Source organism: Hyposmocoma kahamanoa, unplaced genomic scaffold (assembly GCF_003589595.1).
Source record: "Hyposmocoma kahamanoa isolate Upper Pololo Valley unplaced genomic scaffold, ASM358959v1 78, whole genome shotgun sequence".
Classification (NCBI taxonomy): Eukaryota; Metazoa; Arthropoda; class Insecta; order Lepidoptera; family Cosmopterigidae; genus Hyposmocoma; species Hyposmocoma kahamanoa.
In genome coordinates this window covers 16273809-16297589 of record NW_020653945.1, presented here as the reverse complement: position 1 = coordinate 16297589, position 23781 = coordinate 16273809, and the positions used below count along the sequence as shown (strand labels likewise).

The 23781-nt window shown below is 35.2% G+C and overlaps 1 protein-coding gene across 4 annotated transcripts; it reads left to right on the top strand.

Moving 5' to 3' along the window:
• The first annotated feature begins 2268 nt into the window (after positions 1 to 2268).
• Positions 2269 to 23552, top strand: LOC113233049 (proteoglycan 4-like). 4 transcript variants are annotated; one of them, XM_026468007.1, is made up of 27 exons: positions 2269 to 2436; positions 2794 to 2964; positions 3468 to 3593; positions 5111 to 5198; positions 6993 to 7176; positions 8997 to 9120; positions 10414 to 10553; positions 11300 to 11385; positions 11704 to 11815; positions 12148 to 12356; positions 13274 to 13377; positions 13824 to 13887; positions 14095 to 14150; positions 14900 to 14951; positions 15237 to 15397; positions 16316 to 16483; positions 17656 to 17756; positions 18063 to 18288; positions 18464 to 18573; positions 18784 to 18850; positions 19047 to 19198; positions 19412 to 19574; positions 19950 to 20024; positions 20116 to 20176; positions 21734 to 21849; positions 22056 to 22119; positions 22296 to 23552. In XM_026468007.1, exons 1-27 carry the CDS (start codon positions 2284 to 2286, stop codon positions 22361 to 22363), a joined length of 3201 nt encoding a protein of 1066 aa, XP_026323792.1. In that variant the 5' UTR covers positions 2269 to 2283; the 3' UTR covers positions 22364 to 23552. The 4 variants fall into 4 exon arrangements, with proteins under 4 accessions (XP_026323792.1, XP_026323791.1, XP_026323790.1 ...); XM_026468006.1 differs by having other exon boundaries at positions 13274 to 13386; positions 21737 to 21849; XM_026468005.1 differs by having other exon boundaries at positions 13274 to 13386.
• The last annotated feature ends 229 nt before the right edge of the window (positions 23553 to 23781 follow it).

Genomic DNA, 23781 nt, shown 5'->3' with positions numbered 1-23781 from the left:
ATGAAACTATATTCCATGCGTTATTATTCTAAGCTTAGAACATGGAAAAAAATAGTCATAACGTTGATTTATGACACTGACCATGCATTAGCTATAGAACATCTTAAACGGTAACAAAATAATTAAGAAATTCAAAAGGTAATAATATTTAAATTAAAAACTTAATTTATGTATATACTGTAAGCACAAAAACCCGCCATACATAATATTAACAGTTATCGAAAAAGTTTTAAAAGTTACACGCGATTGTGTTGCGGTCTTAGAATAATAACGCATAGAAGGATAGTTTCATACCAAACGAACTGTCACAAGTGAGGCAAAAATCAAATTCATGTAGGCATTTTCGTGTCTTGTTGCAACGAAATTAATTTTCGGTTTTAGTGAATATTTATATAAAAATACAAGTTGATGCGTTACTTCCTTGTGGAATGTGATGTTAGTATCTATTTTATGTTTGTCTGACGTATTTTTACACTCATTTACCGCACATTTCGTCATTTTTAGCTAAAATTCTTGAGCTGTTCGCGGTGCAAGTTGACCTTGAGCACTGAAGGCCCGCCCGCTCGTGTAGGCCCTTTGGGAGCGCTTCAATTTGCCTCACTTAGCGTGTGCGGACTAGGTTTCTATGCGTTATTATTCTAAGGTTGCGGTACTTAACGAGCGAAATTTTAGATTTATTTTCAAAATAAGAACTTGTTTTGTCTTGAATTGTACATTGAATTGTACAGGTTTAATCAAAAACAATATCAAATAAGCACAATTTTGAAATTGTTTTCCACCGAGTTTATTGCAGGCTTTATTGCTACATACGCGAACAAAAGCTCTCTTGGACAGTCGCGTATAATAGCGTCCTTCACTAATTCTTAAAGCGGCTACACCATCGAGTATATAACAATACGTTATATACTCGATGGGCTACACGGACACCTCTGCATGAGTCTTCCAAGGACCCAATCAGTTTACTGTAAACTGTTTCTTTAAACCAGCCCCAATAAAACAATCCAGTGGATTTAGGTCCAATGCAGTGCCACAGAGCTTTAAATCGCAAAGATCTGAGGGGCACGGCCACTGCGCCTGTCACCCTGAGACATAAATTGACAAGTCCCACGTGTCTGTAATTTCACCAGCACCCTTTACCCTTCAAAACCGGAACTCAGTAATGCTCACATTACTGCTTCGCGGCAGAATTAGGTAAGTAGGGGATGTTCTATTGAAATATACACAAATAGAATTTGAAATCCATTGGGATACCCTTAAGTTTTCGGGGCCTATTTCACCCTATTTTATTTAATACATTCCCATTTGTTTCACCACGACGCCGACGGCTGTCCTGCAGAAGTATGCAGAAGCACGCGCTTATTTCAATTTAATCACGCGCGTCGCGACTACCATGCGCTATAGCCATATAGCCATGCTACGGAGGCTGATAGTAGAATATCATCTTTATACAAAAAACTTCGAGCGGAATTATTTAATAAAAATATACGAATATTGGAATAAAACGTTCAGTGTAGGTACGTGTAATAAAAGAATTATACCTTATTCAGTCTTCATGTATTTTTTAACCCATACCCTTCCCATACCCATACTTCATATATCTTTTACTGTTTAATTTGTACAATTCAAATTTATTGAAAATATTTACTGGACTTTAAACTTATGTAGACAAAGTGAACAGAGAAACTAAGCAACTGATTGTCCGAAATAATGAATGTTATTCTAAATTTAAATTTTTGCAACAATATTTAATCGTTTTCACATTTTATTTATCAAAATAGTTGTCGTGAGAGGCCTTAACGAACTTCTACTCTGACGGAATCTATACAAAACGAGACTTGGACAAACACGATAATAGGCAAACAAGCACGACTGACACGACATATTTACTTTAAGGTCCATGATATTATCGTGTAACAACCAGTTATTAGATAAGGTTTTATAAACCGGTGGAATGAAATTTATTTTACTGGGTAGGCACTTGCATTCTGGACGCACCCAAAAAAGAAAAAAGGCGACACGAACGAATCGTCGAATTGCGGATATACCATTCAACAAGTGCTGCGATCTATAGAGTAGTAGAAAAAGTTTTTAGTTACAGTACCACTTTTCCCCGCTAATGGCGCTACATGTTTGGCGTCCCTTTACTTGTACGAATAGTTCACCTTCGGACAGTTGTTTTGTGTGGCGCTAGTGTGCCTTTAGCTTGTAGAGTGTAGAGGTTATGGAGTGAATTATTTTAGAAAAATCTACTTTTCCTAGTGAGTTGATAGTAAGTTCGCCAAAATGGAAAAAAGAAAAGACACTTTGAGTGCTTTTAGAGCGTGTCGTTTTTGTTTGTCTCAAGATGGATCTCTAAAAAATTTACATGAAAAAATCCAAATACCGAAAAATTCTGTACCTTTTGCATTGAAAGTATTAGCATGCATCGCAGTGGAGGTAAGAATAAGTAGTTTCCTAATTTACGATTAATTTAATCATAATCATTTGCGTTGAATTTGCAGTATAGAAATCGAATAAGATTGACTTTGTGGCCAAACGTAATAGTAACTGTAATGGCGCCGATTCATCTAAGGCACTATACAAAGTTATTGTCCTTTCCCTAGTGTGATATTGCATATTGTTAGAAAGAGATAACTATTTACTGCAATTTTCCTGGTTTACAATATTATTTTCTCCTAGCTACGTCCAGAATTATCACGAAATATGTTTTCACGAGCGCCCTCTGGCGGTCAAATGAGGAGTCTAATCAAGCTAAGCGAGCGTAAATTTGCAAAAATGATATTTATTTTTCAGATATTCCCCTCGGATCGGATGCCGCCGCATGTGTGCAGCCGCTGTAAATTTTTCATGGAACTCTTCTATGAGTTCAAACAGATTTGCCGCAGAGCAGATGCCTCTATACTAAGTTACCTTCAAACTGGTACTCCCCTGGAACCAATTTCCTGGCCCTCTTCACTGGTTAAGGTAAATATCAGATATTGAATAGAGAATCTTCAGATACATAAGGAATGAAACATTTGGACAATTTAGACAAACAAAATTACTTTAAACTCAATGCCAACTCCAGTAATAATTATTGCATTTTGTTAAAGGAGTAACTGCTACAATTCCTTATTCCTCTAACGAAAAAAAGTGATCCACAGCAAGCAAAGGTCAATAGTGTCGTAAACATGCGTGTTTAAAGTGTAATCTGTTTACCTAAAATAAATGAAGATATTTTGAACTACAAAGATCTATCACCTATATCATACCTACACTCACTTCTTACCCTCGGTTTAACTCAGTCATATTTCTGCATAAATATATGTATTTGCCATATGCAAAAAACACCGAACCAGTTTCAGTTAATGATGTTCAGTTAATGAACACTGTCAATGGATTTACAATTTGCATCCATATGTATGTATATACATTAGTTTTAACATGAGTTCATGACTCGTTTAGTGTAACATCCTCATTATTTTCAGTTATTCCGCCAAGGAGTCAAGCCCAAAGTGGTTAAAACTGTAGTGGAGGGCGGAGCTACTGTCGAAGTTACTTCACAAGATGCCAGCGATAGTGAGGAAGATGATGAAAATGTTTATAATGTTAAGGTAAATTTCACTTTCTCAATACTTAAGTATTACAATAATTTGTACAGTTCATATCAGCATTACTTGACTAAAAGACATTAGAATACTGTCTTTGAAAACTTATTAATATCCAAGCCAATTCTTGAAGACATGAAAACCCTAATTGACATTAGAAATGTTTCTAACAATAGAGCTCATTGTGAAGGAGTACAGTCCACAGTAGTACTGCCACTTGCGGTAATGACAGCATTACTGTGTTCTGGTTGATGTGTCAGGGTTATAGGCGCAGTGCAAGTGCCCCTCAGATTTTTGCGATTTAAAGCTCTGACTGGCACTGCAACTGTTATGGACAGGCGTGTAGTTTACCATCAGGTGTACAATCTTGTTTGTCCCGTCACGTGATATTAGAAAAAAATAAAGTTTTTGGCATTGGGCAGAAATTCGAAAACCTATTATTACTGTCATAAGACACGTTTGCATGAAATTATATGTCTAATCTCAAGCTAAGTGAAATCAGAGAGTAGCAAACTGTAAAATGACATTCCGGTGCTAATGAGAAGTGAGCTTACAGTTACTAAGGAAAGCACTTACAGTTTATTTAAAACATGTAAAATAATAAGATGTGCACAAGCCTGAAAAGCAGATAAAACAATGGCAAATCAAAGAAAAGGCGCCTTAAACAAGTATGTTTAAATATGTAAAACTAAACTGATAACAAAAGATTATAAATATACTAAAAGTTTTATAGTGACTGCTGCAGTTTGCTACAGAGGTATAGATTATGTTTAAAAGTATAAAAACTTAAAAAGTACTTAGGTTTACAGTCAACAGCACATCAACCTATACACTTTTGTTCAAATGTGTATTAAACCTCCAACTATGTAACAATCTAACAAAACAAAATGTGTAGCTTGATGTACTGTCATCTGCTCAACTGCACCTCATTCTTAGTCAAACATTTACCCGAACGTGAGAAAACCTACATTTCTTCAATTTCAGTTCTATTAATTCTGACTTTGAGTTGTAGTTAGTGATGATTACAAGAAATCAACTACCGCTTGCAGTACACAACAGACCCTGAATAATAATCTTGAAGCCAGTATGAATGCAATAGCTGGCACTATCCCAAAGGTGTAACTTTGGGGTAGTGCCAGGTATTTCAACATAAAGACAATATAAAGGCTGCATAACATTATTTTAAGGACTATTATGCAAGCATCATGGATTGGTACAGATACTTAAAATTTGCATGAACAAAGTTAAGGAAGAAACTGTTTATCGATACAAAGAGCAATTAGCTTATTTCCCCAACATCTAAAAGTCCTAAGCACTTAAAAGGACAGTCTTATAACTAAAGGAAAAACACATCTTGAATATTACTCGTGCTCACTGGAGGGAACAATCACAAAGGCATTTACCGTACAAACCATTCAGTTATGATTTTAACAAACCAATGATAAAGTAAATAATTAATATCACCATTATAGCTAGTGCCTTTGTTTGTTTCTTGCATATATATTTTATGTATTCTTCCACAGATAGGAGATGGAGACGAAGACTCAGCATGTATCAAAGTCGTGGAGGGCAAAGAACAAAATATCAAAAGCAAACCCAAGCGTGGTTCAGGTGAGTATAACAATAAAACTTATCATATTACAACAATTTCATACAGGTCGCAATACAAGAGTTGGCGTGAACACTGCACACTGTATGGAATATTGTAGTACAGTACTTTTAAATAGAAATTTCGTAAACTCCTGGAATAGTGTACGTTTTAATTTAATATTCGGAAGTAGTAAACAAAGAAATTAGTTGGCACAATTTTTTTTATTAATTGTGGTTTTATTTATGCTTAAGCTTAAGTTACATTCAACAACAGCAGCAGTAACCGTGTTTTCCCTTTCTCACTTGATCTAATGTTATATGAGTACAAGAACCAACACGAGTCGCTGCGAGGCTTACATCCCCATATCGCGTTTCAGTAATGCGTAGTAAATACATTGTTCTCGCCAGCTCTTATGCGCACTCTCCAAGTCTTAACGGTTGACTGGGACGTGAAACACTTTATGGCATTTATAAGGTAAAGTGACTGTAAACTGGGATATTTGTGGCTAATAGACTAGTCGATTTGGCGCAACAAAATTGCAATATAAATACTCTACGATCAGCACGTTTTTGAACAAAGTTTGACGTTCAAGTAGACACTTGTATTATAATGTAACGTATCCGCTTATCGCGATATGCTCTACTCGTCGAATCCAAATTAGCCATCATAATGACATGACAATATTTATTTGAAAGGGAACAATGTATCCTTGACAACATGTGTTCATTTGAGGATCCTAGGCTCATTATCAAGTACATTTGCATTATTCAATATTAAACTATATTGTAATTTTTTTTTATTATTAAATGGGTACTTTATTGCAGTTGTTGTTTTTTGTTGCCAACTCCTCATTTGTATAATTTTAAAATTCCTAGCTTTATGATTTCTCGAGGTATTTTAAATTTTGTAAGGGAATCGAATTCACTATCTGCTAGTACAACATTAAATATCAGAGATTGCACAAGTTACAAATTAAACACGTCAGTTTGACGAGACACACCCAGTTTGAAAAATCTTTACCTGCTTTTAGTTAAGTAAGCGAAATAAATGTTCGGTGATTTTTTTCATAACATTCCAGCCGACTTACACCGTATTTGCGTGTGTTCATAGCTTGCTAATAGTTCTTAGTAATCAAAACTATTTATGTCTCCTTTTTAATAAGCAGCATGTATGTACATTTGTTTCAGATGTATTAATTTTAGAACATACTCTCACTCTTCCACTTGCAAATCTTATTTAAATGTAGCTTTTCCCGATATATTTATTTTAATGAAAATATTAAATGGTGTGAGAATATGTCCTATCATTTCTTTTGCTTGTTTTCTTTTTAATTCAAGTAATTTCAACGTGACGTTGAAGGTGAGTTTTGTATTTTTTTAACTTCAAGAAAGATGTACAGCATGTTGAACCAATTATGTTAAAGCTAGCACGTTACGTTTGGATTACGTCAATTTCAAAGAATTTACTGACAATATGGACATCAATGTCAATACAGTACCAACGCCACCACATTGACGTTCAAAAGTAACGTGATCGCTTGTATATTTATTACACATTTAACGAACAGTTGGGGAGTCATAGCCTAGTCAAGTACGCCTTCACAGTACAGAAACTTCATTTGCCCTGCCCATCTTAATAACTTAAATACTGCATGGTTTATCGAATTTACATTACATGACAAGAACACGTAACTGACAATATGGGTAATAAGGTACATAACATACATAAATAAATCTAAATTTAATTAAAATTAATTTCTCGCCATTTTATTATCGATATGGCTACTGGCGTGACTACGTATAAGTGTGGTGCAGATTCTGAAGAGGACTTGTCACCATTCGAGCTGGAGCAGGAGGACAGACAACAGGCGCGCGGATTGACTGATGGGTGCTGGGCATGCAATCATTGCCACCGGACTTTTCCTCTGCAGCAACTACTAGAGCTCCATATAGTATCGAAACATCGTGCCCGTACTGTCTCTTGCGACCAATGTGATGCGTGAGTTACTAGTTTTTGTAACTGTGACCGTAACACAGGGAATTTTGAATGTGTATATAATGAACCGTCATATTACCAGTGTTGGCGTGCTTTTACTGCTACTGCTCCTATTGCATCAGCTTACAAAGATCCATATAGGATGGAAACATGATCGTTCTGACCCCTTCGATAAACATGTCGCGTCATTTTCTATTAAAACAGCACCTACTAAAAATCTACATAGTATCGAAACATCGTATCTGTATTGTCTCCTGCGGTCAATGTATCGCGTGAGTTACAATTTTTTCAATTATGTCCGTAACACGGGAAGTTTTGAATATGTGTGTATGTATTGAACCGTCATATTGCCAATTTTGGCATGAGCTTATTACCTCCTCACCAACGTGCTACATCAGCTACTAAACATCCATATAGCATGGAAACATCGTGAACGTTCTGGCCCCTTCTATAAATATGGCGTGTCAATTTCTGTTTTTAGTAATTATGACAGTAACACAACAAGTTTAAGTGTGTTGTATTGAAGAACTACCACTTTACCAATGTTGGCATCCGTACTGCCATCGAACATATTCATTTGATGCTGCAGGTACTAAAGATATATGTAATGAGGAGTGATTTATTATGTTTTTGCAAATATGACCGAAATCATATTCGAAACCGAAAGACCGAGTCATATTCAAAAGGAGTTTTGAATATGACTCTTTTAAATCGTCATATTGCCAATGTTGGCGTGGTCTTACTGCCACCGAGCCTACGCACTGCATCAACGTCTACATAGTATGGAAACGTCGTAATCATACTGCCTTCGATAGATATGACGTGGCAGTATCCATTTTTTGCAAATATGATCATAACACTGGGGTTTAAATGTTGTATTGAATCATCGTGTTACCAATATTGACGTGCGTTTACTACCATCGCACATATCCATTCCAATAGGTACTAAAGTTCTACGTAGTCTCGAAACATCGCACCCGTACCGTCTCCTGCGACAATTGTGAGACGTGAGCTACTATTTTGTGGATTTATCGCCGTAACACAGGTGTTTAAGTACATTATGTTTTATTAAACTGTCGTATTACCTGTATGGTTTTCTGCCACCGCACCTAAGTACTGCAGAAGCTACTACATGACGCTTGACTTCTACATTTTTTTTACAATTGACCGAAACACGCTTTTTGAAGCAATGATTAGGGTATCAATAGGGGGGCATCACAGCACATTTACTCAAATATTTTATATGCCCGTAAAAATAGACATAATTTCAACGAGAAAAAAGATATCCATAATATTAACCTTAGAGCTAAGTCCAAACCCAGGGTACCCCGGTTTCGTTTAACCAAGGTAAACAACTCTTCTATGGGGAACGGTATATGTTTTTACAATAAGTTTCCGGAGCATATATTAAGATTGTCATTTCCTAAGTTTAAAAACTACATTAAAATTATTTTGATTGAAAAGTTACAAAATTGAAGAGTACCTGTTAGATAAAAATGTATGGAAAGATGACATGGCTCCAGAATCTACACAAATTTGATTCATAGCGTATTCCATAGCATTTAAGTTTATTTGAAAAAAGCAATCCCTAGAGTTTCTTGCTCGTTCTTCTCAGGGAAGTACGCGTAGTGAACGAGCAGTAGCTTAAAAGTAGCTTAAATGTGACGTTTTCAAATGTAAATTTATTTTCCTGTGGAATAAATCATTCTTTGACTTTGGTACGACTTCGTAAGCTACCTGCCTGACGTAATAATTAAAGTATTTTCATTTCTACACCTATATCGACTTTTATTTATAATAATAATGACACTGTTTTGTTGCAGAAAATTCTTCACAAAGTACGATTTAGCAACGCACCAGTTGCGGCACTCTGACGAGACGCCCTTCAAGTGCTCTGGTTGTGACCGATTTTTCAAACGTCAATCACTGTTAAAGAGGCATGAAAAAGTAAGTAACATGTTTTTGTGCAGTATGTGATAACATACATTACTAAGGTAATCAATGGGAAATTGCAATTAATTGTGCTGCATATGTAAACATCGAACCATCTGCGTAGGTAGAAAAATGTTGGGCTGTTATTGTCGATGAAATTGGATCATATTTATTGCCCACGAAAACCAACGTATCGCCCTGCACGAGGTCAATAGTGTAGTGTAACCTCGACGACGGCCTTTTCTGATGTAAGATAAATTATTTATTTATATTTATTATATCGAATTAATATTGTTATTGCCATTATTTCAATTTCGTCGCCTATTATGTTGAATTGTTTTAGTTACCTATATGTTTCCGAAATCGCAGTTCTGAATGACACCATGTACTTAAAACCTTCAGTCAATTTGTCACTATTCATACTAAAATATGTATTATTGTGTAAAAAACGCAAACGTGGTGATTCATAAATAAGACTCCAGGCAGTCCCCTCCAGTATCCTTGAATACAAATTTATTATAATGTTCAATTTCGCTCTGGAACTACTTGCATTCAGATTGCATTGCAGTCTGATACACCGGGCGGGGTAGTCATTTTATTATTAAGGAGTTATTAAGTACGCAGACAATCATATCGTACGTTTTCTTGCACAATTTACGTTTACAAAGTAATCAACATCCGATTTTTTTTCCTGCAAGTTATTATTATCGCATGTCGATGCCTTACTTTCTCAAACTCGTATCTCTATTTATTTTAAATTTCTTATCTATGGTGTTAATTTGCATGCATTACTTTAAGAATAAGTAAAAGCCAGTGTGTGAATATGAAGGACATGTGATGTGAAATTAGCCTGCAAAATTTGTGTATACAATCCAAGTTTTGCATTTCAGTTACTTTGTGATTTAAGACACGAGTTTGAGAAAGTAAGGCGACGATATGCAGTTTACTAATCACACGGCAGTCGCACTAATATAACGTTACTGCTACTTGTTGGCGACCAGCTGTGACGCAGCCTCCTTCGTTTTTGTACTTCCTTTTTTTAAATTTACATTGGATTTATAACATACTTTTTGACTGTTTTTGCTTAGCAAAATTTTGGCAGTTGCTTCCGCTGCGCTGCCTTGTTCGGTTTCATATTCAATTTTTCAAATTAAACGTGTTTTAATCTGCATCTAAGGTGTTTCCATCATAGTGCCTACATTTATACATTCCACTCGCCAATACCACTATTGGGACACTTCCAGACTCCCAATGTTGTTTCATCTAAAAAAGACCTTAATATAGTTATAAATGCGTGTTAATTTCTAGATAATGCATTCAGACCTGCTCCATGAAAAATGCCCGCACTGTCCAGCAACATTTTTGTCCACTGAGGAGTTAGAAGCCCACCAACAGAAACACAGCAATACCGGAGATCGACCCTTCCCATGCTCGCTGTGTGATAAGAGGTAAGTATTAAATATAAAAAATAAATTTAAACCCTTCTCAGAATAATGTAAAATATTTTTCTTTAGAGAATTGTCATAATAAAATTTCGTTTCGCCGCTAACATTTTTAGTGTTTGCAAAAGTTACGCTAAAAGAAAGTTATTTCTTTCTTAAAATTATATGTTACACAATGTACATACATACATACACACATACATAATTATTTTTGTCTTGTGAAGTTTTCCAGCAGTAAAAAAAAATAATTGTACCCAACCCAATATTGACTATTATAAATCAGGAAATACTTTGTGTGAAAGATGACTAAAAATTATTACAACAATGTTACGTTGTCCGCTGCGTATAGTGAATGCGAAATTATAAAATACTATGTACGTAGGAAATGAAACTATAATATGTACACTTAACTGGCGCACTTACTGCCATCCCAGGATATTATGTATGTCCTCTAAAGAGACGATTTTACGCCTTGAGTCTTCCTGACCAAATGCAGCTTGGAGACACTCTTCGAAGTGTTTTGTGGATATTCTCCGACATGCAAGTTTCATCACGCTGTTTTCTTTCATCATGATGTAGAGTAAAACTGCACATAATTCGAAAAGCTTTAGTGGTGGGAATGATAGGTATCCAACTTAACTCCAACGCAGGAAAACAAGAGTTCTCCCAACTACACTACCAACTTATTACATATGTCATAAATCTTATTATATTCAATGTTATATCATAATTAATTCCTTCGATGACCACAGGTTTCGCCTTAACTGCACACTGGACCGTCACTTGGCGGTTGTACACAGAAACCGACGGGAATTCTCCTGCGAATACTGTCCCGAGCGTGAGTCAAAATGAAAAACGCACAGCTCATCATTTCTCTCAACATTAATTTTAAATGCTAAGCTATGAACATGCGCAATTAGATGTAATACGCGTTTGTCGAAATTTGCATTATAAATAATCATTAATTCTCTCTTTGATGTTCCTTTTTGTAAAATAAAAGTCCATACAATTATTATTGCCAAGTGTTTGATCACTTGTGTTCACTTCAGCTCCATTTCGCTGCGATATTTCGAAAACGCGTATGTGAAATAAGTATGGTCCTGAATGAAAACATGATAAGAAGTATTGTAATACATGTTTTCTTTTTACCTTTCAGGATTTTCCACAGTGTCGAAGTTGACTCGGCATGTGCGTTCCCATGCAGGCGAAAGACCGTACCCGTGCAAATACTGTGACAAAGCTTTCACAAAATCTCATCATTATACCAGGTAACTAATCCTCTTTCACTAAATAAAATTTATGCTGAAATAAGATCAAATCATGTATCAAGGATGTAAGATAAAATTTTCATCAGAACAATTTTGACAGTTAAGCAACTAGCTGTGGCGCACCACTTCAGAATAGCCACTGCGTTTAAGGGCACCTGATCTGAAAAGTTGCGTAATAAATAAGAATCTGTTATCAAAATTCCCACTCAGTAGAATTTGCACATTTTTGCAATATGCAAACTAATGTTTTGCAGTCTTTTTAATACTTTTGAAACAAATTTCATTTAAAATTTGTCCTATGCATAATAACATTCACACGAGTTTGTTTACAGACATGTCCGCGTGAAACATCCAAATCAAGAGCCATCGATAGAACTGGAGCAATACCCTTGCGAGCAATGTTCGGACACGTTCGCAAACCAAGACGAGTTGATCTACCACTCAGCCGTCCACGCGACGCAGAACCTCACCTGCCCGCTATGCCAAGAGAAGTTTCAGAACGTCGACGGTGTCACTGCGCACATTAAATCTCATATCAATGGTATGTAAGCTTATTTAACTGACATTAGTTTGGTTTTAACCATACTTTAAAAAAAATACAATAAAACATTAATTACAATGGCTAGCATCTAACTATTATTAACATTACGTAACAACAGATATGCAGTTTAACCCTTTTAACCGTCTTGTATGGTTTTCTTATATTGAACTTTAAAACTTATTCTTAGGATATGAATAGTTATTCATATCCTAAGAATAAGTTTTAAAGTTATAATAATTTTATTATTTTAATATACAAAATGCTACCAAGAAAACAAACGAATCTATGGGAGTGTGCAATTCAGTGGAACAAACAATGTCTGCTCTTCTTTGACTCAGTTTATATTGAGGAAGAACGGAATGGAAGCGAATTTTTGTAACGATAATGTACATAGCAAATGAACTTTATGGTCAATTGTGTAATGTATAAATTAAATACGAGCCAAAATATACCGCGTAATTCTCGCACATGCTCGAAAATGCTCGTGCATTCCACGGTAGATTTTGACTCGTATCTAGTTTATAAGTTACACAATTGACCATAAAGTTCATTATGCTATGTACAATATCGTTACAAAAATTCGCCATTCCGTTCCGCCGCATTATATAATAATATATGAATAATATGACAGCCAATCACACCTGGTGCAAAATTTCTCTATATTATGAGGTCAGGGGCTCTACACAGGACACCCAGACCCAGGACCAACTTAAAAAAGTTTGTTTTTCGAATTGGTTCAACTCGTTTATTCCTTCTACTCGCAACATAGACTTAGCGCCCAGTTACCACGCCTTGATGTACATTAAAGGCGAATGTGAATTCTATTTATTATGCAACAACATTTAAATGCCTCTCAATAAAATTGCCAGACAAGTGGAACGTCTACGTCAACTACATATTCGCGTCTATTCCTTTAGGTGTAGAGTTCATGTGTGACTTCTGCGAGCTTGTGTTCACATCGAAGGAGAAACTGGAAAACCATGTCATCGCCGCTCATGATGAAGAATTCCGTAGTACACAAGTTAGTATGGTAATTGCAATAATTTCGATTAAATTCATTATTATCGACCCGTACGTTACATTGTTAGGCATGGGTTTCCTCTATGAGAGTGTATAAAGCTATAGTCCAACATGCTTGCCCCAATCGGGTTGAGGACATCACATGTTTTCCAAACATTGTGTTATAGTACATAGTTTCATCACAAACTAATTTAAAACTGCCTCCGTAACCGAACGGTTACCATGCTGGACTTCCACGCAGAGGTCCTGGGTTTGATTCCCGGGCCGGGAAAAATATTTGTATGACTTACAGTTCTTTCTCTCGTAAGTTTTGGTGTAATTCGTGGTGTGTCCGTGGCACCAGCGATCCCGGGTTTCCCTAGTGCGGGCCTATGAGTGTGTGTGCGTTGTTATTATTAATTAAATTTTAGAATTGTGTAAATAAATAAACTTGCAAATTGTAAACAGGAACCTGATGACTCTTCAATGGATATGGATGACGAAGAAGACGAAGAAGGAAATGGGATCAACGGTAAGAAATTAATAGTATTGATTCTTATAATTACTGTAACAATACTGTTACATGAATGTATACACGAATCACAATCATAATTCCAGAATGGTAGATGTCTTTAACATCTTAATCACAATAAGTTTTATTTAAAGTCGTCTAAACAGTACATTGTCTTTTTTTCCTCTCTCTCTTGTTTTAAAATTAATATTATATTATTATTTTCAGTCAAAGAAGAGGGCGACCACATAGCGATAGAAATAAAGAAACCAGAGGGATTCATGGTATGCATCAATGTACCTTAATACTGAGTCATGTTTAGGGCATCGACACCCGGACCAATTTTCAAAACCCGGGTTTTCGGGTCATAGTATAGTCAAAACCGGGTACAATGGAACAAAGGATGAGGAGAGGAAGGATTATCATAAATGAAACAGGACTTTCCAAATTACAAGACGTTTTATAAAGTCTTAAAGAAACCTTTTTCTCAGAATATCTTAGTATATAATATAATATAATCTAGTAATGTAGCAGTTAAAACTGATCTCTGGAAGTCAGAGATCAGTTTTAACATTAATTATATCATTTTGGTATGAATCAGTTATTGCACTTAAAGGCTAATAATATCTTCAAAAAATATATTTTTAGTATCACAAATCGCGCGTGCGGAACGACAAAACAAAATGGCGTGAGAGAGCACGTTCCATTTTATATATTGCTTGTTTTCTTGGTTGTTTGATAGGGAAGAAACGTGGCAACTACGCTTCTTTACACGTAATTATTTATCAAAGCGTGTTTTTATTACATTTATTATTGTATTCGAAGTGGTTTATACATAATAAATAACAAAAAAATTAAGTAAAATACTCGAAAAACCCGGGCTTTTTAGATAAAATCCGGGTTTCTTGTAACCATCAGAATCGGGAAACCCCGGGTAAACCCGTGCTCGATGCCCTATTAATGCTATATGTAGGAGTTTGAAAAATAGATTTGTTTTAATTATTAAATTAGAATCTGTATTTGTTTTTTGCAGCTACCAGTGCACGCAGAGCAGGAAGAAAAGATGGACACCACTAATTCCGAAGGTAAATTTTGCCATATTAATCTTAAATAATAATAAAGGTTTTGATTCAAATATGGAGCACCTTGTCTTGTCTAAGACCTCCATCTGAAGCCTTCATGTTACACTCTGCATGATTTCCGAGAGAATCTGCCAAAAAATATTAGAGGACTTCATTGTCGTAAATGCATTCACATCCTGGAGGATTCATAGTATTGAGTTCCCATGCATTTTCTTGTCTGACACCTTATTATTAAGCTATTGCTGGTAAAGTTTTTTCGTTACTGTACTGTATTTTGCTTTTTTACAGATAGTGACACTGAAGCAACATTGCCAGAACTACCAACGACGAACCCTCTACCCCCAACACGCAAGTCGCCACCAAAGACGGTCCCCGCTAAACTCGAGGCCATGGAAACTGCAACTTCCAAACCCATTGAAGTCAAAACTGTTAAGGGCACCGCTAGTCAGGTAAACTGTAGTTTAAAAGTACATGTTTATATATAATTTGTAAAATTAGTCATGGAACCGCGCTGCGACGCGCTCAGAGTGTGAAACTCAACCGCATACAATCCTCTCGCATTTAAGAGCTAGACGCTTTATAAAAATGTCCACACTTCCAGTTTACTTTTTACTTTCATGTTGTGAGGCGCAATTCTTGGCCTATTCATCTAATGTTCATCCTTTATTTCTATTGATAAGCATATCAACTTTTTAACCGACTTCAAAAAAAGACTTTCCGTTCCGAGGTTTTCCATTCGACTGCATGTTTTTTATGTCTGTTACGCGATAACTTATTAATATACGCGATAAATTTGTTAACCGATTTCGATGATTTTTTTTTTTTTGTTGGAAAGAGGGTACCTCGGTAGTGGTCCTGTTTGAATTTGAAGAAAATATTCCACCTCTAAGGGTGGCAAACTAAGTGAAGTACTGTGTATTGAGATTATTATAATGTCAAGTGGCGGGACAAACATGTCGTGCGCCTGATGGCAAGCCACACGCCTGTTCATAGCAGTTGCAGTGCCACTCCGAGCTTTAAATCGCAAAAGATCTGAGGGGCACTCCCACTACGCCCCTTACCCTGAAACATAAGTTGACAACTCCCATGTGCCTGTAAATTCATCAGCATCGGACATAAATTCAACAGCAGCATCATCAAAACCGGAACGCAATAATACTCGAATTACTGCTTGGCGGCAGAAATAGGTAAGGTGGCAGTACTTCCCTGAACGAACGATCTCTTTCACAAGGTGCTCCACTGTTACAACTTTCTAACTTTCTCGAAGACATCGTCAACAGTCTTCTGAAGAATAATACTGTAATACTGGCTACATGGATATAATGATTCAAGGGCCTAACAAAACTTGATTATGCTTGCAATTACAGTTAGCTAATATATTGAAGAAAGCCGAAGAAATAAAACGCAAAGCGGCAGAAACTCTAGGGGCAACTGCAAAGAAGGACAAAAATACCAAAGTGGAGAGCAGCAGTTGCGGTGGCGCCAGCGACAAATCGCTGCGCTTACTCGAGAAAGAACTACAGGAATTGAAAAGGGTATGTTTATCTTAACTTCGACTGCGAATATTTTCTTTCTAATAATAAGATATAGTTCAAGTGACCTAATAGAATAAAAAATTATGTATTCGTCTATTTACCTATATTTTTTTTATTAATAGTTTTGGCTTGGATACAAATCCTTTGAGCCATGTCTTCGTTTAATTATCGGGATCCTCAGTAATATTTGCCATTGTAGTTCTAAATTCTAATACATTATGTTTTCACTTTCTCTTAAATAACTTAGTTCACTTATTTGGGTTTATTAAATAATCTTTTAAACGGCGGGAGTCAATATTTATGTTTTACTGTCTTAAATAACATTATGTTCTATCACTTTGAGCAATAACTTTGAATTCGTAATTAGTGAAATTTTCAGGATAAAGTCTTGAAATTTGGTTTAAAATAAGGAATATAGTTCTAACTTTCTTCATCACTATTTCTTTCTTCGTTTTTTCTCCAATATACAGGGTGTAAATTTGAGACGGGGCATCAAGGCCTTAATCGTTGTAGTTACAGGAAAACGGTTCTAGAAGACTATCCATGAATTAAAAAAAAAAATTCATCTTTGTAAAAACTGTGCTCGTAACTTCAAAAACCCACCATTTTTTTCTTTACCTATATTACATATTCGTACCTTAAGAGTCGATACTACCTCAGGACGAATTCAAATTTTTTTCTGTACTAATATGGTTAATTTTGTTTGAATCGACCGGTAGGGACGGCTTTATTTCAGAACTTATTTTTTTACCGAAATTATAGCCATTTGAAAAATGTATACCATATACTATACGTGCTTTGTTGATATAAACAAAGTCATTGGTATATGTAAAATACCTATTGAATACAACGGTTTCCTTGTAAAATTACGAACTTATTAGTTTTGGATTTTTTGCCATCATGCAAATTTTTAAGAATCGTGTTTTCACACTGTATACTAATCAGTGCATATCCTCAATTTTACTATATACTTTTTTCCAAAGTAATTGATTCAACACTCACTGTTATGTGGAATCAACCAAAGCCATTTGAGATTGTATCGACTCTTAATGCATGCCTACTTTTGACAAACAAATTAGTCACCAAAGTGTTAGCTGAAACTTTTATTTTAGTCTTGCAAAAACCAGGTGAATTTTGTTTAATCTTCTGATTTATTATTATAATTTTTAAAGACTAATAGCACCCGTTCGGAATCAACTAAGACTCCAGCTAAAGCAATGGAAACGTTACGAAATAGACGACCGCAACTCCACACTTCTGCTTCTAAACTAAGGTAAACTCCAATTCTACCAATGCAACAAAAATATCAGATGTCATATTGTACAGTCAAGTGCACAACAAGCAAGCGACTAGACTTGAATTTCAATCTTAAGCCTCAGGCTTGACATGCTCTTGACGCTATAACATATGTAAATACGCAGTTGACAATTTCTTTGCATAACTTACTAAGTTAAAAATTCGAAACTAGCATGCTATATATTTATTATATTGCTAGTTGCATATCCCAGTTTGTCTACGGAAGACAAACGACATGATAAAGTGAACGACAACAGTAATACAGAAACTATTTACTTCACAGGCTCATTGACGAACGTAAAACTCCATCTATCAAATCACCTGCTATAGAAAAGAAGGCATCCGAGAGGCGCGCTGTGAAAGAGAACAAGGAGCCTAGAGAGAAAGAGAAACCTAACAATGGCAATGTCAAGGAAGATAGAGATGTCAAGAATAAGGAAGATAAAGAGTCTAAAGTTAAGGAAGACAAAGAACCAAAAGCTATGAAGGAAGAGACTGTTAAAGATAAGGTAATATACAAGTAATAATTTTTATGGTGTTGTAGTTGTTTTTAAGTATAACACAGTCACACCGTTTGTCAAGTCAATCAAGCAATAGAATATAAAAACAATACCTTAAAACAGTCGTCATCAGACCACGATATTATGTCATTATTATTAAATTGAAATATAATGGTTATTACAGCAAGGTGCTGTGAAAAATGGGGGCAACGACAGAAACAACAGCGAAGACGGCATTCGTCGATCGTCTCGGCCATCCAAGATAAAAGACTATGCTAAAATGATACGTGACAGGTAAACCTCTATAGCCAAGTTTTACAGTCATTTACTTAAATGGCGACTAAACTTTTCACGTTTTGCCTTTGTCAATTTTGTTCAGGTTACCTTTAGAAAATGTCTACCGTTTTCCTATTTAAGTATATTGATAAATTCATAAGTTACGTACATATAACTTTCAAGTGAATATGCATGTATTACTATGTATTTTGTGTTATAACATTACAGAATTGAACCAGATTCCGATGAAACTGAGGATGATGATGAAGAATATGTGGAAACAGATAAACCGGAGGTACATAAAACTTATCTTTAGACTTTTTTGAAAAATTGTGACTTACGGAACTTCTCCATATGGATGCTATAATAATATTTTGGACAATGTTGTATATACAAGAAGTCTTAAATAGTGTTACACCATATAATATCCTAATTTCCTCTTAGGTATATAAAAAAGCAATTAAGCTTCACAGCTGTCTGCTGTTTTCCAGAGTCGTCCTAAGACTCGTCGCACTAGCCTAAAACAAAAACCGACGAAACCGGCACCTACCGCAGCCGCAAGCTCTGCTGCAGCTACAACCGCTAGTGCAGAGAAACCTACGCCTAGAAAGAGAGGACGACCGCGCAAGGAGCCACAGGATATGTTAGTTTTATTGCACTATTATTTCTTGTAGTCTCAAAATTATATTTTACCCATGCTTTTCAGTTTTTCCTCACGTTGCTGAATACTGTCTTTTATTACATTTTTTTCAAAGAGATGATGCAAGTTACCTGATCGTATGAAATTTAGAAGCGTAAACGAAGTCAAAAACTTAGAATATTATACAAATTTTTGTATTAATTTAATAAATTGTAGACCTGCCAAACTAAAGAAAGAAGAAACTGAAGAGGAAACTGAGAGCCAACCCGAGAATGAAACTGACAACAGTACCGTTGCTGAGGCAAAATCGCCAGTAGAGCCAGAAACTGAAACAAAACATGACAAACAGGCGGAGAAGATTGAGGAAGCTGGTCACGCTGTAAGTACTGTACTAACTAGCGCCATTACCTTATACGGTTACTGTAGAATATAATAGAAATAATTTATTCCGTCTAAAAGCACAGTACACATTATTTAACTACAATACATAATACTTTGCAACTACAAATATTAGACTTAAAAACGATTGGAAAGCACAACATGCAGCAACCGGATTTTCGGAAATGATTTTACTGGTTAGGACATACTACTGACCTAAGAAGTCGAAGTTGGATTTTAAAGTAATTCTAATGGTGTCATGTAAAAAATGCAGTAGATAACTGACCTTTTACCAAAGCAGATACTAAAAAAGTCCTTTCTAGTTTTGTCTTGAGTGTGTGCGTTATTGTTGTATAACTCATATGATTTCTCACAGGATACAACTAAAGAACAACCTATAGAGGAAAAGAAACCAGAGGCGACCACACCACCTGGTCCAACTTTGAAAAAGGTATGTCTAACCTACAACATAGCATCTAAACTTAAAGTTAAATATTTTGATTAAAAATTAAAACTAATTGACGTATTACTTACTCCTTTAGGTATCGATGAAAGCTCTGCCTCCAGGAGTCAAGCCGCTCCCGTTGCCGCTTAATGCTCGACGTAAGTACACGATTAGTAAATCAAATCATTAAACCATTTTTTTGTTTTGTTAAATAATTAAAGTGATTATTTATTTATTTTCAAGGCATAACAAACAATTGTACATGGTATGATTACATTTGTTGTTAGGTTAAGTGACATAAGTACACGTACAATCAACAACATTATCCACATATTAATAAAGTTGAAATTGAAATTGCCGTGTGCAATGGGTAAGGCAAAACTGAAACAAGTAAAAAGTAAACAAAGAAATTAGGTCAGTGCTTCAATAATAGCTTTTTTAAATTTAGAAGCAGGTAAATGAAATATGTCAATAACACTAAACAAATCATTGTTCTGAGAAAAAATGCGACGTAGGGGAACTCGCTTGTCAGCATTTGTTCGGCAGCGCGCCGTTTTAAATAGCCGGTAGGAGCGCGTACGTCGTCGATGAACTATTGTGGATACATTGTATTTAATAATTTGCACAAGATCTGGACAGTCAATCAAATTGTGACAAAGTCTATGGAGTGTTACAGCTTGAAGAAGCATTCGTCTATTGAAGTGTTAGCATTCTAAACTTATGTAGATAGCAAGTTCTCGTATGGTGGTGTACTTCTTCTATATATTTTGTAATTTACCGTCTTAAGGAATTTAGCTTGAATTTTCAATTTGTTCTGAGTATTTCTTATAGTGAGGGTCCCAAATTGAGCATGCATACTCCACTTGAGGTCGAATCAGACTAATGTATAAGTAAAGATAAGTTGATAGATGAGAGAAGTCCCTGGCAGTTCTCATGACAAATGTATACATACGAAACCCCTTGGCAACGATGGAGTCAATGTGTAGGTCGAGATGTAACTTATTATCTAAGATTACACCGAGGTCTCGCAGGGAATCCACTACTGTTAATGTGTTATTGCAAAGTTTATAAATATATGTAATTTTCATCTTCCTTTTCGTGAAACTAATACCATTACATTTTGGAATACTTAACTTGAGTTTATTTATGATACAATAGTGAGTTAAATGATCTAGATCACGTTGAAGTAAAGTACAGTCAATATCACTAGTAATGCTTCTATAAATTTTTAAATCATCAGCATATAAAAGAAAATTTGTGTGCTGAAAACAAAATTTAATGTCAGTTATAAAATATAATAAATAATAACGGGCCTAAGATTGATCCCTGAGGTACACCCGATGTTACGTCGATTATGTCTGAATGATATCCATTAACAACGACTCTCTGCGACCTATTGCAGACTTAAGATGAGAACCAACGGAGTAAATTCCCTGGTATACCATTAAAGGCTATCTTATCAAGTAATAGTTTGTGATCAATTTTATCAAAAGCTTTCCGAATCGTGTATACGGCGTCTACTTGCATGCCGTTGTCTATATAGTCAAATTATTGACAATTTTTTTTTTTTTTTAATTTCGGATATTTAAAATATTACACATTTTATACAAATTTGTAATGGTTTCATGTGTCCTCTGACTTCCAAAAACTAAATGATATGGTAATTATACTTTTAGGAAATATATTAACAATCAAAGTTCTTATTTACTTTTCAGCAGCTGGTGAATTGTGTCAGATGCAAATAGGTCAGAAAATGGTGAAAGTCCAGAAGATCATTATGCCCAAAGCTGCTGTGGAAGACATGCAGAAGAAAGGATATCTTGAGATGAAGGTAAGACCTATTCAAAATCATCGAAGTCCAAAGTCATATTTAATTAAATATGTTGTTAACCATCAAACTCTCAATTAAATCCAGAGTTAATTCGTCGTATTTTATATTTTGGAAATCAATTTTGTATGGTCAAAGCGCATATTTTTATAAAATGCGTGTGTACATGCAGAAATGCTAAGCGATTTATGTTTTTTTTTATATTCCAGGGCGGCACTATGGTTTTGAAGCCTGGCATAAAACTTGATCAAAAAGGAGCCATCGTTCCCCCAGGTCCGAATATTAATTTATTATTTTATATTTCGTAAATCTGCAGGCCTTTCGTTACAGCTGTCATCGTAACAAAACCACTTTAATAACTGTAATTTTAAACCACATTATTCGTATATAGTAAGACTACAAAAGTCGCCATCTTAGCCCTTAGAGTAACATTCGTTTCATTTTTTCAGAGGCTGGTAAAGACGTTAAAGAATCTCCAAAGCCGACGCCTACTCGTTGCCCAGACGACGATGCATAGATTAATACTCACGTATCAACCAAACTATGAATGTTTTGATCATGCATAAAATATTAAGAAAACTTTGTGAAACTATTTGAACGTTCTGTCGATTGATCAAGTGTTTTGAGATATTAATTGTTGGCTACTACAAGATTAATGGAACTACGTACTTTTTTATATGTTTTAGCTCCTAGCTTAAAAAAACAATCGCATATTTCAACCACATGACAAAACCAAAATGGCGAACTGCCTACATCTCGGCAATATTTCTTCTTATGCAAAAACCTGTTAATAAATCTTCTTTTTAATATTTTGGGCAATTTGTAAAGCTAAACAATTAATCTGTCAGTCCGTAATTCAATGTTGTATTTTAAAATAAGTCTTAATAGAGTAAAACTCGTAGACGTAACGTAACGACTTGTGTCGTTCAAAAAGTACCAGTAGATGTAAACCGTAATTGTATCCGAGGTGAAGGTGAAACAAAGTAGTGTTGATAACACCAGTTGCGAACTGTCCTCTATTTAGCACTCGTACAATTTAGACTGATACAGATATTTTTGCTTATTAATTTGATAGTTGCGTTTACGTAAGCCCTTCGATAGACTTAGGATAAAACCGTAGCCGTGCGGCATACGTAAACTTCTATGAAATAGTATTTAATTGCATTTGCGCCACTTGCTATCCCCATAGGCCGTTGCAACTAGTTTCATAACAGCAGTAAACTCTTTAAAAATTATCTCTAAAGCTTTACAAACTTATGCTAGGCAACTACCGCTGCATGTGACAATTATAACGCTTCGTTTAATTCATGCCAATAAATTGCATGCAGCATAATCTATCACTAAAGTAATAGGTTGAAGTCTGCCAAAAACGTGCCGAAAATCTGTCAATCACACATTTTCACACGATTTTTTAAAGTACCAAAATGGTGTTGTCAACTTGACTAACTATTTTGTAACACCTAGCCGTATTTAAATTGTATTTAACTTCTATATAACTCTTAACTTCTGCATAATTTACTTCATGGACAACTTGTATACGTTGTCAACATTGTCAATGTACTCTAAAGTAAGATTAAGTGTCGAATGTATGTTTATTGTTACGATAAGTATGTTGTATAATTTAGAAAAATCGCTGATTTATTATTTTCGCTTTCGATTGACTAAAATTATCACTGAGAGCAATGATCACATTTTTACAATGGAATATCGCGTAGTATGAAATTATACTCTATTATATATCTTATAAATATACAAAATAGTTACTCTTTTACGTGTCTCACCTCACTGACTAGCATGTTTAATTTTAGTTGAGTGAAGAATGACTTAGTATTATTGACTATAATTATCTAAGTTTAAAATGTAATAAAAAAGTTACATATTCAAAACAAACTTGTTTCATATACAATCTAGTTTGATGAAATAATACTCCCCACA